Consider the following 14,167-nt stretch of genomic DNA (forward strand, 5'->3'; position numbering starts at 1 on the left):
TGCCATGTATGGCACGTAGCTGGGTTCACTTATTCAGCTGTCACCTCATGTTAGAACTCTTGTGGCTCCTCTAATTCTAGATGAGAGAAGGAAAATATATATTTGATAGATATGGAATGTAAGTTGGTGTGGGGGTTGGATAACTTACAAGTTTTTAGCCTCATAATGTTCACTTATTGACAATGGGTATATTTAAAAAAAATGTTCCCATCCTCTAAAAATGAAATTCTTTTCTACTCCAGTGATCAAACTTGGATAACACTGTTGGAAGATCCTGAAACCATAGTCCAATTAGCAACCAACACACTTTTTTAGTTATTAATTAAAGGCAACATTTTATTGTAAGATTGTGGAATATGAAATGGACACATTGATGGGTGCATGGTAGCGTTGCAGATAAGCTAGTCTAACGTTACAGCCAAAATAAGCTGAAACTTGTAGTTGCAGCATTCCTTGTAATTATTTAGTGTCTGTGTATTTTTTATTACCCCCAGAACACAACAGTGTGGCTTTATGCTATTTATTTTGTTTTTCTCTTCCACTTCAAAAGTAATGCTTTCTTTCCTCTTGTAGATTCCCTGTAATATACTGCCCAAGTGTTGCGAGACCATCGACTGGCAATCTTTATAAATGCCCCTCAAGCTTCGGAGACTGACTTGGAGTAACCCCCCCACTCGCAGAAATAAAGACCTATCTTCCCTCTTCCTGTTCCAACAAGGAAAGCTTTGCTCTTCACTTATGTCTTCCTGGCAGCAGGGTTTTGAACTCATAGCACAGGACAAACCCAGTCCTAACTTACCGTCCTATCTCTTCTCTTGAAAGGGAAATGGAAATGCTCAATTTGTTTCCTTTATTGCAATGATTGTCTTTATACAGTTTTAGTTTAGGTAATTTAATAGCTTTTGTTTGGAAATTCAAAATCATTACACTAAATTGTTCATGAAAACTTCAGCCATAAGCACTATTATTGAAGTTTTAAAGTAATGACTACTGGGCAGTTAAATTTTAGGCTGCATCAAAAGCATTCAACTTTGTTTTATTAGTTCTTCTTAATATTCAAAATGGCTGTTGCAGCTTGAATTAAATATTGCAGTTGCCCTGTTTATGCTATGATTTATAGCAGGATAACTGTGAGATTGTCAAACTCCGAGTTATAAATCAATCACATGGGCCTGTGATTTTAAGCTGCTAGAATGTTAGCAAGGTGAAGTCATACAAACATCAACACTAATTCTGTTAATTGAACCTGTCAACAGATAACAGCAATGTCTAATGCTACACTTATTTGGAGCAGCAAGTTATTTAAGCTGTAGATAGGAAGGTGATAATCTAGGCATGGAGCCTTGGTATTGGCATAAATGTAGACTGTGCATTCTACTAAATGGTTACATTGCAGGTTTTAATTCATGGCTAAAATCATACTGAATTAAAGCATAAATTCTGTGTCATAAACAGAACATAAAAATTCTATAGCATTCCAAGTGTTGGAAGCATGTGAAAAACAAACAAGATTCTAGTAATTTATCAGTATAAATTAAACAGAAATGCTACAGCAAGAAACTAAATTACAACAGGTGACAATGTCTACCTTTTGTGGAGAAAGTCCAATTTTTTGATAAAGGCTTGAAAATGGAATGGGATATATTGTGTAATTTTTTTAACTACATATCCTGATTTCAAAAAGAAAGTTGCTGACTTTAACATTTTTCTGCAGCTCTTTCTGAATTTTGATATTAGCCATTTCTGTGCTATAAGCTGTTTTATTCTACTTAACTCTAAGGCATTTTTTTACACACTCTTCAATTACTGTCTGGGACACCTTGATGTGGGCTCTGATTTGCTTTCTCCAGTCCCTTCACCCTGATCTCTGTTTTCCTACTTGAGCCTTGCATGGAGAAAAAGGCAATTAAAAATAAAATAAAATCAAGCACAGACCTCTTCTCATCATTTCGAAAGGATAGCACAAGGACAGGAAGTGCTGCCCAGTATAATCTGGAAAACACTGAATATTATAAGAACTCTCAGTAAACATCTCAGATAAAGTGGAATCAAGGTTTTTGGTTTTTAGCATAATTTTTATGGAGTTTGAGCTTCAAGGTGCTCAGTTCACTTTTGGTGATACAATAGATTCCTTTTTGGCAATGATGGACTGCTCACGATCAATTCCTTCACCTCTGCTTCTGCATAAATGATGATCTACATCTGAGAATTCTTGTCATCTTCCTTAGCTTGTTCCTGTTCCTTTTCAGGAAAGACAAGCAATATTTCAGTATCTGTTGTGTGTATAGTGCTCACTTCTTGAACTCCCTCATTGTGCAATATTGCAGCACTCCCAGAAACATGATTAGAATCAATGTTGTCAGTGCAAGACTCATTTTCCAGGCATTCATTTATTTTTAGTGGTATGCCCTCCTTTTTAGGTTCTGCAGCCTTCTCGTCTTGACTTTCCACAAGTTCACTGATGGCTGCTGGCAAGTTTTCTTCCGACTGCCTATCTTCCTTTCCCTGACCTTCCACAAGTTCAACAACTGTTGATGATGAGTCTTTGGGTTCATTAACTTCCTCACCTTGGCTTTCTGTAAGATCCTCAACTGTTGACGATGAGTCTTTGGGCTCATTAACTTCTTCACCTTGGCTTTGTGCAAGCTCTCCAACTGTTGACAGTGAGTCTTTGGGTTCATTAACTTCCTCACCTTGGCTTTCCACAAGATTCTCAACTGTTGATGGCAAGCCTTTGGGTTCATTAACTTTCCCACTTATACTTTCGGCAAGATCCTCAACTGTTGATGATGAGCTTTTGGTTTCATTCTCTTCCTTACCCTGGCCTTCCACAAGTTCAACAATTGTTGATGGTAAGCCTTTGGGTTCATTGCCTTCCTCACCCTGGATTTCCACAAGTTCCTCAACTGGTGCCGGCAGTTCCTTATTTTCCTCACTCTGACCTTCAACAAGTTCAATTGCTGATGATACATTTTCCTCTTTTGTTTCATGTACTTCCTTCAAATGCTCAGCCACTTTTGGACTAGATTCCTTGTGTACTTCAGTGTGGCTTTTGTCATTAGGCAGCAAAGTTACTTGATTCTCAGAACACTCTTCAGCTTGCACAACTGCCACTGTTAACAGATCATGTATTTCTTTTAAACTATCAGGAGGTGGTGGAGCTATAATTTCTTTCTGTATTTCAGCCTTTCTGTTCTGGCATTCATTTCTTGGTACATTCTCATTACTGCTTTTGTTATCTAATTTGATTAGTTTTTCAGCTTCCTGATAATTAATCGTGGCTGAACTAGCTTCCTGCACTGCACTGTTATCTATTTGGGAAATCATTTCCCCATTCTGTTTAGAATCAAATGTAGTATGAAGAATTTCATCATGAGGCTCCATCTGAGACACTGGTGACTGTTTGCATTCCTGTTTCTCATTCAGTGAAGGATCCGATGAAGGAGTAAGAATTTGTGAAGTCACTTTTTCTTCAGTTTCCAATCCCTCTGCATATGACCCTTTGGATGATGTTTTAGCAGGGCTCCTTGATTGAGAATCTGGTGGTGTCTTTCCTTCATTTTTATCAGTGAGATTGCTATCGCTGTCACTAGCATAAGTCACGTTGTCTTCAAACAGGTTATGTTTCTTCAAAATGGCAGCTTCATTCACCACTATCAAGAAAAAACAATTTGTTTTTCTTATGAAAATAAGTTAAAACAATGCAGCTTACCTTACAGAAAAGCAATATTTCTATTAAAAATTTCACACAGGAGTTATCAAACAAAAATGGAGGCCAAGCCAAAGAAGGAGACAGTAGCATGATGAACTAAAACCTCTGTCAAAGAGGTGGATTTTAAAGATTTAAAGGAGGAGCGGGAGATGAAGATGAGGAGGATATAGAGAGAGAATTCCAGGGTGCGGGGATGGGATGGTGGGAGGAAGAAGGGTGATGCACAAGAGGCTAAAGTCAGAGCAATAAAGAGCTCTGGAGGTTGTAGGGCTGAAGGGGGTTACAATGATAGGCAGGATGAAATCATGAAGTGGATGAGAATTTTAAAATCGGAGGTATTGGTGATGGGGGAAGCAATGAAACTCAGGAGAAGGGTGATGGGTGAACAGGACTTGTTGCATGATGGAATTTGGACACCAAAGTTTTAGGAAAGCTGAAATTTAGACAGTAGACAATGGGAAATCAGACAGGAGATCACTGAAACAGTCAATTTTGAAGGTAGAGATGAAAGTTTCAATATCTGGTAAGCTGAGGTTGGGACAGAGACAGGTGATGTTTCAGAGGTAGAAGTAGGTAGCCTTTGTAATGGCATGGTGTTGAATAGGATGATAAAGTTACCAGCAATCTGGTTCGGCCTGAGAGAATGGTCAAGCAGTGAGATGCAATCAATAGCAAGTGTACTGAGCTTGTGGCAGGAGCTGAAAATAATAGCTTCAGTCTTCCCAGTATTTGATTGGAGAAAGCTCATGAAACTAGTTGACAACAAAGTCAGTGCAATGGTTGAAAGAGTTGCTAGAGAAGTTGGGCTAGGTGTGTCAGTGTACATGTGGAAACAGATGCCATGACTTCAATGCATGGCACCAAGGGGAAACTGAGGAAGAGGAAATGCCCAAAGATAGATCCCCAGGAGACACCAGGATTAATGGTGTGGGGATGCAAAGAGGAACCACTGCTGAAAATGCTCTGGCTGCAATCATGTAAGTAAGAGTGGAAAAACCTTACGGATTTCCTCAAAGCATCCCTGAAGAGGTCAAACATATTGGTCAACTCATGGGAGACCCTGGCTTGTGACCAATCAAAATAGAGGGGGCTCATCCAGGAAGATCCGAAAAACATCAAAAACTTCATCAGGAATGTGCAGAGGTAAAATTGAGACATCAGAGGGAGTGCAAAAACCTCCAAACAACCCATCCACCAAACCCTCAAGCACCACCTGCCCCACATGTGGCAGAGTCTACAGACTGTGCATTGGACTTTTCAGCTATTTCAGACCTATCAAATTGGAGTAGAAGCAAGTCATCCTCACTCCTGAGGGACTGCCTAAGAAGGAGATGAAGGAAGTGTGGGAGCAAGGGAAGGCAGTTTCACTGAGCTAGAAAACAAAGGAGAAGCATTGGAGAGGGTAATGTCATTAAATACACAAAAATCTATAGAGAGATTAAGAAGAGATGAGCACCAGAGCAGAGTCACAGAGGATATCATTTGTGATTTCAGTTATGTCTATTCCAAATGTATAAGGAATGTAGATGTTCAGATATGGTGTTATGGGAAATATGGGCAGGAATTTGGGAAGCAACAGTCTGTAAAACATCTTGGAGAGGCAAACGAGGTTAGAGGGTCTCCGTAAATCTGTGTGCTTTTACTTTGTGCCTCCTTGCCCATATCCAGCTCCCATCTTTGCATGCTATTTGAGGACACACTTTAAAAGTGGCACAAAATCAACTATGTCAACAATTTGCATTTATTTAGTGCTTTTAACATAGAAAAATGTCCCAAGGCCCTTTGCAAGAGCATCATTAGTCAAAATTTGACACTGATCCACAGGAAGAGATACCTGGGCAGGTGACCAAAGCTTGGTCACAGGTAGGTTTTAAGGAGCAGCTTAAAAGAGGAAACAGAGAGCAGAAGTTTAGGCAGTGAATTTCAAAGCTTAGGGTCAAGGTAACAGAAAGTATGGCCACCAACAGTGGAGTGATTACAGTCTGGGTTGCGCAAGATGCTAGAATTAGAAGAGCATCGAGATTCTGAAGGCTCACAGGGCTGGAGGAAGTAACAGAATGAGGCTATGGAGGGACTTAAAAACAAGGAGGGAATTTTTAAAATTGAGATGTTGTTAGGCTGGGAAGCAATGAAGGTTAGCAAACATAGGGATAACGGTTGAAAAGGACTTGGTACAAGGGAAATTAGAGATAGTATTAGATCCAAGAAAAGGGCATAAAAATTGACCAGAAAAAACAACACACCTGAGGATTGGGCGCACTTTAGAATTCAGGAAAGAAGGACCTAGGGATTGATTAAGAAGGGGAAAACAGAGTACGAGAGGTATTTGCGGGGAACATAAAAACTGACTGTAAAAGTTTCCATAGGTATGTGAAGAGAAGGAGATTGGTGAAGACAAATGTAGGTCCCTTACAGTCAGAAATGGGGGAATTTATAATGGGGAACAAAGAAATGGCTGATCAACTAAATACATACTTTAGTTCTGTCTTCACAAAGGAGGACACAAATAACAGACCAGAAATGTTGGGGAACACAGGGTTTAGTGAGAGGGAAGAACTGAAAGAAACCAGTATTAGTAGGGAAATGGTGGTGGAGAAATTTGATAGGATTGAAGGCCAATAAATCCCCAGGGCCTGATAATCCACATCCCAGAGTACTTAAGGAAGTGTCCCTAGAAATAGTGGATGCTTTGGTGGTCGTCCTCCGAGATTCTATAGAACAGTTCCTACAGATTGGAGGGTAGCTAATGTAACTCCACTATTTATAAAGGAAGGTAGAGAGAAAACAGGGAATTATAGACCAAAACAAAAACAGAATTACCTGGAAAAACTCAGCAGGTCTGACAGCATCGGCGGAGAAGAGTTAACGTTTCAAGTCCTCATGACCCTTCAACAGTCAACTCTTTTCTTCTCTGCTGATGCTGCCAGACCTGCTGAGTTTTTCCAGGTAATTCTGTTTTTGTTTTGGATTTCCAGCATCCGCAGTTTTTTGTTTTTATCTTTGAATTATAGACCAGTCAGCCTGACGTCAGTGGTGGGGAAAATTGTAAAAGATTTAATAGCTGAGCGTCAGAGTCAGACAGAGTCAGCATGGATTTACGAAAGGGAAATCATGCTTGACAATACTACTGGAATTTTTCGAGAATGTAACTAGTAGAGCTGATGAGGGGGACCCAGTGGATGTTGTTTATTTGGACTTTCAGAAGGCTTTTGACAAAGTCCCACACAAGAGATTAACGTGTAAAATATAAAACGCATGGGATTGGGGGTAGTGTATTGAGATGGATAGAAAATTGGTTGGCAGACAGGAAACAGAGTGGGAATAAACGGATCTTTTTCCAAATGGCAGGCAGTGACCAGTGGGGTGCCACAGGGATCGGTGCTGGGACCCCAGCTATTCACAATATATATTAATAATTTAGATGAGGGAACTAAATGTAATATCTCCAAATTTTCAGATGACACAAAGCTGGGTGGGAGGGTGAGCTGTGAGGAGGATGCAGAGATGCTTCAGTGTGATTTGGGCAAGCTGAGGGAGTGGGCAAATGTATGGCAGATGCAGTATAATGTGGATAAATGTGAGGTTATTCACTTTGGTAGCAAAAACAGGAAGGCAGATTATTATCTGAATGGCTATAAATTGATAGAGGGGAATGCGCAACGAGACTTGGGCGTCCTCGTACACCAGTTGCTGAAGGTTAGCATGCAGTGCAGCAGGCAGTAAAGGCGGCAAATGATATGTTGGCCTACATAGCGAAAGGATTTGAGTGCAGGAGCAATGATGTCTTGCTGCAATTATACAGGGCCTTGGTGGGACCACACCTGGAATATTGTGTGCAGTTTTGGTCTCCTTATCTGAGGAAGGATGTTCCACAGAGGGAGTGCAGCGAAGGTTTACCAGGCTGATTCCTAGGATGGCAGGACTGACATATGAGGAGAGGTTGAGTCAGTTAGGATTACATTCGCTGGAATTCAGAAGAATGAGGGCGTACCTCATAGAAACCTATAAAATTTTAACAGGTCTAGACAGGGTAAATGCAGGAAGGATGTTTCCGATGCTGGGCGAGCCCAGAACCAGGGGTCACCATCTGAGGATATGGGGTAGACCATTTAGGACTGAGATGAGGAGAAATTTCTTCACCCAGAGAGTGGTGAGCCTGTGGAATTCGCTACCACAGAAAGTAGTTGAGGCTAAAACATTTTATGTTTCCAAGAAGGAGTTAGATATAGCTCTTGGGGCAAAAGGGATCAAAGGATATATGGGGAGAAAGTGGGAGCAGGCTATTGAGTTGGCTGATCAGCCATGATCATAATGAATGGCGGAGCAGACTCAAAGGGCCGAATAGCCTACCCCTGCTCCTATTTTCTATGTTTCTATGTAAGGACACAGGCAGCAAGCATTTGGATTTTACAGAGAAAACAATGCGGGAAGTCAGCCAGAGCATTCAAATAGTGAAGTTGGCAGGTAGCAAAGGCATGGATTAGAATTTCAAAAGCAGAGGAGCTGAGATGGGAGATGTCACATAGGTGAGAGTAGGCGGTCCTGGTGCTGGAGGAGAAACATGGTCTGACGCTCATTTTGGGGTCAAAACAACACCAATTTTGTGAACACATTGGCTCAGATTCACACAGCTGCAGGGAGAGGGATGGAATTGGTGGCCAGGGAACAGAATTTGTTGCAGGAACCAAAGTGAATTGCTTCAGACTTTCCAATATTTAGGTGAAGAAAATTTCTGCTCATTCAATGCTGAATATTGGCAATGTGGAAAATCAAAGACAGTGGAGGAGTTAAGAGGTGTGTTGTTGGGATAGAGTTGAATGTTGTCAATGTACCTGTGGTGAAACCTGACATTGTGTTTTCAGATGGTGTCACCAAGGTTTGCACGTAGATGAGAAAAGTCAGGGGCAGAATTTTCCCCCTATCAGGGGGGAAGCTCAGGAACGGGCATGTGAGGGCATGCCTCCAATTAAGGCCCACCCAGCATGACGTCCGCCAGAAAGCACTATGTGCTCCCTGTGCGAGTTGGGTGGGGGGGATTCCCTCAGCCGAGAGTGCACTCTTTCATGGAGGCGTGCAAAAGAGCACACTCATCACCCTGAAGCTAAGTGCTGCCTCAGGAGATCAGCTCCAAATTTAAAAATGTTAAATGTAGAAAAATAAAATTTTCCTAACATGTCCCCTCATGTGACACTGTCAATGAGTTGGGACATGTCCATCACTTTTAATTAAACTTTTATTAATTTTTTAAAAACCAACATGAAACCTCATCCCGCCCGTGGATGAGGTTTCATGCTTTTTCTGAAGCTCGCTGGGTTGGATGGGTAGGTCCGTTAACTAGTTTCATTTAGTTTTTAAATGGCCTCAATTGGCCATTGACAGGTCGGCGGATGCACAGCTGATTCAGCTGCGCCCAAGCTGATCTGAAAATTGAAATGACGTGGGGTGACATCATCCCGTGTCATTTTACACGTCGGTGAGTGGGCCCTGCCCTCGTCCTCGATATCCTACCCCAGGGGATAGATCCTTGTGGGGAGCTCCAGAGATAATGGTGTTGGAGAGGTTTGAGAAACCATTGTACAAGTTTCCCTAGGTGTGATTCAATAGCCAAGAATGGAATCAGGCACATGCGCTTCTAGCCAGTTGGATAACAGAGAAAAGATGTTGGGGGATGATGGCGTGGTCAACCATGGGAAAGGCTAGAGATAAGCTGAGAAGTGTGAGAAGGGATAGTTGACTTGGAACTATATCACCATTCCTTCACTGTCACTGGGTCAAAATCCTGGAACACTCTCCCTAACTGCACTGTGTATGTACCTACACCACATGGACGACAGTGGTTCAAGAAGGCTGCTTACCACCACCTTCTCAAGGGCAATTAGAGATGGGCAACAAATGTTGGTCTAGCCAGCGACACCCACATCCCATGAATGAATGAAAAAAACAGAAAGGTTTACCATGGTCAAGTTACATTGGATGCCATTTGTGATTTTGATCAAGGCCTGTGGCAGAGGTGGAAACCTGACTGGAAAAAAATCAAACCTGGAACAGCGGAAAAGACGGATTTGGGAGGGGACGATAGTATCAAGGGTTTTGGAGAGCAAAAGGCAGTTGGAGGGGGAAAGATGGTTTGTAAAGACAGAAGGGGTAAGGATAGATTTTTTGAGGAGAGAGGTGATGATGGAATATTTGAAGGGGAAAGTGAAAGTGCTTGAGGAGTGGGGTCTGTTAACATTGGTTAACTTGGAGGCCAGAAATTGGATAGTCAGCAGTTTGGTGGGAATAGGGTCAGGAGAGGAGGAGATGGGTCCCATAAACAGTGTAAGCTCAGAGGAAGTACAATGGAAGATGGGATAGCATATTGTTAGAACTATATCTATAAGAATTATATTTTCTTTTAAAATTTGGAAGGACATTGAATTATTTGGACATTTGGAAGCTGACCTGGATTATTTTTTTCAAAAAAGGTCATAAGTTGACCTTGGACTGTCAAGAAGCATGTCTTTTCTAAGAAATCACATGACCAGCATGGCAATTGTGGAGGAGAGCTATATGTTTATTTAAACTGCAATCACTTTAGCTGGTGGAAAAAACTGTTTTAAAGGCAAAGATCTACTGATTTACTGGAAATCATCTGATGGAGGAGCTTTATGTTTTGAGCTTGTTGTTTTGAACTCAGTTGGAAATGAACTGAGAAAGGGAAATGCTATCCAGCTTGTGTTCTCCTTGCCTTGCACGAAACACAGTGTAGTTATCAGTATCTAGCTAGGAATCCTCATCTCAGAGGAACTTGTCTGTATTTGGAAACCTAAGTGGCTAAGACGAGAAGGATTGATCAAGCTCTATTTTCCTCCACACTGAAGCTCCATTGGTCAGAACCTCCAAATATCTACTGGGACTAGTGACCATCCTCACATGGGAGAGTACCAGACTGACAGTGTCAAAACCCTGTGAACCTTATCCTTTTTATAAGGTTTTTTCTTCAACCGCCCATCTCTGTAGTGACCTTCTTTGTTTGTTCTTTGTCTGTGTGTGTGTGTGTGTGTGTGTGTGTGCGCGCGTGTGTGTGTGTGCATGCTGGGGAATTTTAAAAGGCATAGATAATTACACTTCAAGATTACAAATTAATGTGTTAACCAGTTCTTGCAGCTTGTTTTAAAAATAAGTTTCGTTTTATAATAAATTGATCGTTCTGACTTTATCGAAAGAAGCCTGGTTAAAGTCTATTTTATTTTGGGTCTAACAGTAGCAAAGGTAAGTAACTGGCCATTTTTGTAAGCAAATTAAACATATACACTAATGGTACAATCTGTGGAGTAATGGGGCTAGATAAACTACTCATTCCTCTCATCTCTGTCGTAACAATAATAAGATGTGAGTTCTGGGTCAGGGCAGTGGGGAAAATGAAGGGAAATTTGGCTTGGTGGGCTAGGGCAGGGCAGGGAAGTAACAGACACAGCTGAATGGATGGTTTCAATCTTTGTGATAAGAAAGTCCATGACTCCTCACACTTATTGTTGGAGGTGAGGGTAGAGGATGCATGGAAAGTTAAGAAGACGTTTGTGGTGGAGAAAAAAAAGTACATTCCAGGATGATCTTTCAATCGTAAGCAGGTCAAACCAACGTTTTCTGTGATGGTCATCATGGGAGTAGTGAGAGCACATGAAATGGCAAGGTCAAGGCCGTAGCTGTGAATGAATAGGGGGCTTTATATGGAGGGAGAGATTTATGGAGGAAAGGAGTGTATTGAACTCAGAGGAGAGAGAGGAGACATAAATCATCAAGAAGAAGTCAGCCAATGCAGAAGCTGAGGGAGGAGAACAGTGAAGACATACAAGGGAAAAACTTGGCATTATATTTGCGTATCACACATGAGCTATACTTTATAGCCACCTAACAGTCCATTCATAGCATCAAACCCTCTCCAACCTACCTTATCCTGCTCGGAGCAGGCAAGTGGGACACCGGCTGGAAGCTTATTTTCTCTTCAATGAAAATGAAGAAATGTTGGGTATAATCCTAGGTTAAATTACAAGGCTAGGTCCTACTATTTTATCATAATTGTTTTGATATGTCATAAGCCTCTATTCATGGCTGTTTTTAAGCTGTTAGTATTTCAGAACTGTACCAACCATTTTAAAGCTTCAGCTCATTTTCTTAAGTTTGGTACGTATGAAAATTCTTACCTTTGACCACCTCCCTGAGAATGGTTTGAAGTAAGATTTCTTCATAGATATTCTCCACTTGAATGAGTTTCGTGTAATCTGCAAAGATGTATTGCTCATATTTCTGAAGCTCCTGTTCAAGGAGGAAAAGAGATTTATGCTCAGCTCTTAGCTAATCAGTGAAATGTTTTATATTTACCAATTCAGAATTCAATTTGTCTCATCAGCTCTGATACAAATTTGGCACCCATTAAGTGAGCATGTTCTTTAAATCATGAACCACTGCTAAGAAAATCCTTTAGATTGTTGAATGAGATATTTGAATACAGCAGGGTCAAGTGCATAAGACCATCATATTTGCACAGATTGTTATTCCCTCCCAATTTTCTTCCCTCACACTTTGATTGTCAACATGATAAAGTAAAATGTTGCCACTAACTCAGCAAATTTTTAATTACTGAAATTCAAAAAAACTTTTTAAAATGAAATTGTGCAGGCCTCAAGGTTGTTCCAATAGTTGGTATGAGTGCTTAGCCTCTGAAATGTCTCACTTCTTTTTCCACAAAATCAATAAACTATTTATTTTAAAATAGCGGAGGGAGGAATTTCAGATGTGAAATATCTGTACCTATTGTCCCACAGCATAGTTTCAAAGTCACGGGCCTGAATCTTCTGGTCGGCCTGCAAGGGTGGGCACCGCTCACCGACACGTAAAATGACACGCGGTGACATTGGGCGTGCATCCCGACGTCATCACATGTCATTCCGATCTTCAGTTCAGCGGGCATGCACTAGAGTCGGCTGTGCACCCACTGAACTATCAAGAGCCTATTAAGACCATTTAACAGCTAATTAAACTAATTGTCTGGACTGCCCGTCCAACCTCAAGGTTGGTGGGCAGGTGAACAGCCCAGGCGGCCTTTGCATTTCACATGAAAACTCATCCACAGGCAGGATGAGGTTTCATGAAGGGTTTATAAATCAAATAAATTTTTTAATTAAAATTCATTGACATGTCCCAGCTCATGTGACACTGTCTGAATAATTTTTCTATTCTTTTTATTCAAGTTTGCATAATGAAAATAATCTCCCTGAGGCAGCCCCATGCCTCAGAGAGACTTCTGCACTCATTCACCTGCAAGATAGAGTGCAGGCCCCGACTCTCCCTCCTCCCCCCACCCGCACTGGGAGCGCTGAGCGCTTCAGGATGCACGTCATGCTGGGTGGCCCTGAATTGAGACAAACATTGCACATTGATTCATCAGAAGTTCATGAAGCAACCTGATCCTAATCTTGCAGACTGAAGCAGGCTATTGAGTTGGATAATCAGCCATGATCATACTGAATGGCAGAGCAGGCTCAAAGGGCCGAATGGCCTACTCCTGCTCCTAGTTTCTATGTAAGACTAAAGCACAGTTTGCATTCTCAAAGTTTATTCAAGATGTAACAATAAGATCTGGCAACAACCTAGATTTCCTTCAAGCTGCAAACTCAATATCCCACTCCCAATTTATAAATTTCCCTCTATTCTGGTTGTTGTTTTCCTTTCTTCAACTGACTGCGATATGATTTTTCTTCCCCTCATCCCTCTGAGATAGCACACAGCAGGCCTCTATCTAACACCTTTCATTGATGGCTGCTATTCACTTCAGTTCTCCAGGGCTACAGAGGTGAAAAAGAAATCCAGACTCGAGCCCAACTATTCTGCTAACAAATGAACAGCAATATAAAGGGTATTTCCAGCAACTCAGGTCAGCAAAACACTCCCCCCTCCCAAATCATACAAGTCTTTCCCAGTCTTTCAGGGAAAGAGAAATACAAGTAAGAGTTGTTAAAAAAAATGTGAATTCTGGTTTTTCAAGTGCAACCATTTCTGAAATTGTTGATCTGGCAGAGTTTAATGGCCTCCCCCAAGGTGAGTTTGGAAGCAGCCCAGAAGAGAAAAATCATTAAAAACTGTGAAATGAGAATACTGGTCTGAATTGGTTGTGTATACCTTAAAATAGAACACCAGTAAAAACTGGGGAAAAAGAATACTGGTCTAAACTGTTCTTTCCTCCTGGCATTTAATCGGGCAGGAGGGTGGCAGGTGAGGACAGGTGGGCCCTGCGCCAATTGAGGCCTTTAATTATGCAATTAATGCCCACTTAAAGGCCCCATTCCGTCGCTGCTGATATTTATCCGGCAGCAGGCGAGAGATTCATCATGTGGAAAGACTAAAAAGCAAATCCTGTTGGGGGTTGCTTACAGCTCCAGTGGGTGGCAGAGAGTCTCCCATTCAAAGGCACAATGC

At 41.4% G+C, this 14,167-nt stretch overlaps 1 protein-coding gene across 1 annotated transcript in view; it reads right to left on the reverse strand.

Moving 5' to 3' along the window:
• Positions 1 to 318: 318 nt before the first annotated feature.
• The window catches only part of niban1a (niban apoptosis regulator 1a), a 182,494-nt gene continuing 168,645 nt past the window's right edge, over positions 319 to 14,167 (reverse strand). Inside the window, exons 12-13 of the mRNA XM_041207805.1 lie at positions 11,896 to 12,007; positions 319 to 3,653 (exon numbers count right to left, since the gene is read on the reverse strand). Of these exons, the coding sequence (XP_041063739.1) occupies positions 2,197 to 3,653; positions 11,896 to 12,007 (1,569 nt within the window). The 3' untranslated portion in view covers positions 319 to 2,196. The remainder of the gene's footprint in view (positions 3,654 to 11,895; positions 12,008 to 14,167) is intronic.

This window comes from Carcharodon carcharias, chromosome 16, assembly GCF_017639515.1.
Source record: "Carcharodon carcharias isolate sCarCar2 chromosome 16, sCarCar2.pri, whole genome shotgun sequence".
Classification (NCBI taxonomy): Eukaryota; Metazoa; Chordata; class Chondrichthyes; order Lamniformes; family Lamnidae; genus Carcharodon; species Carcharodon carcharias.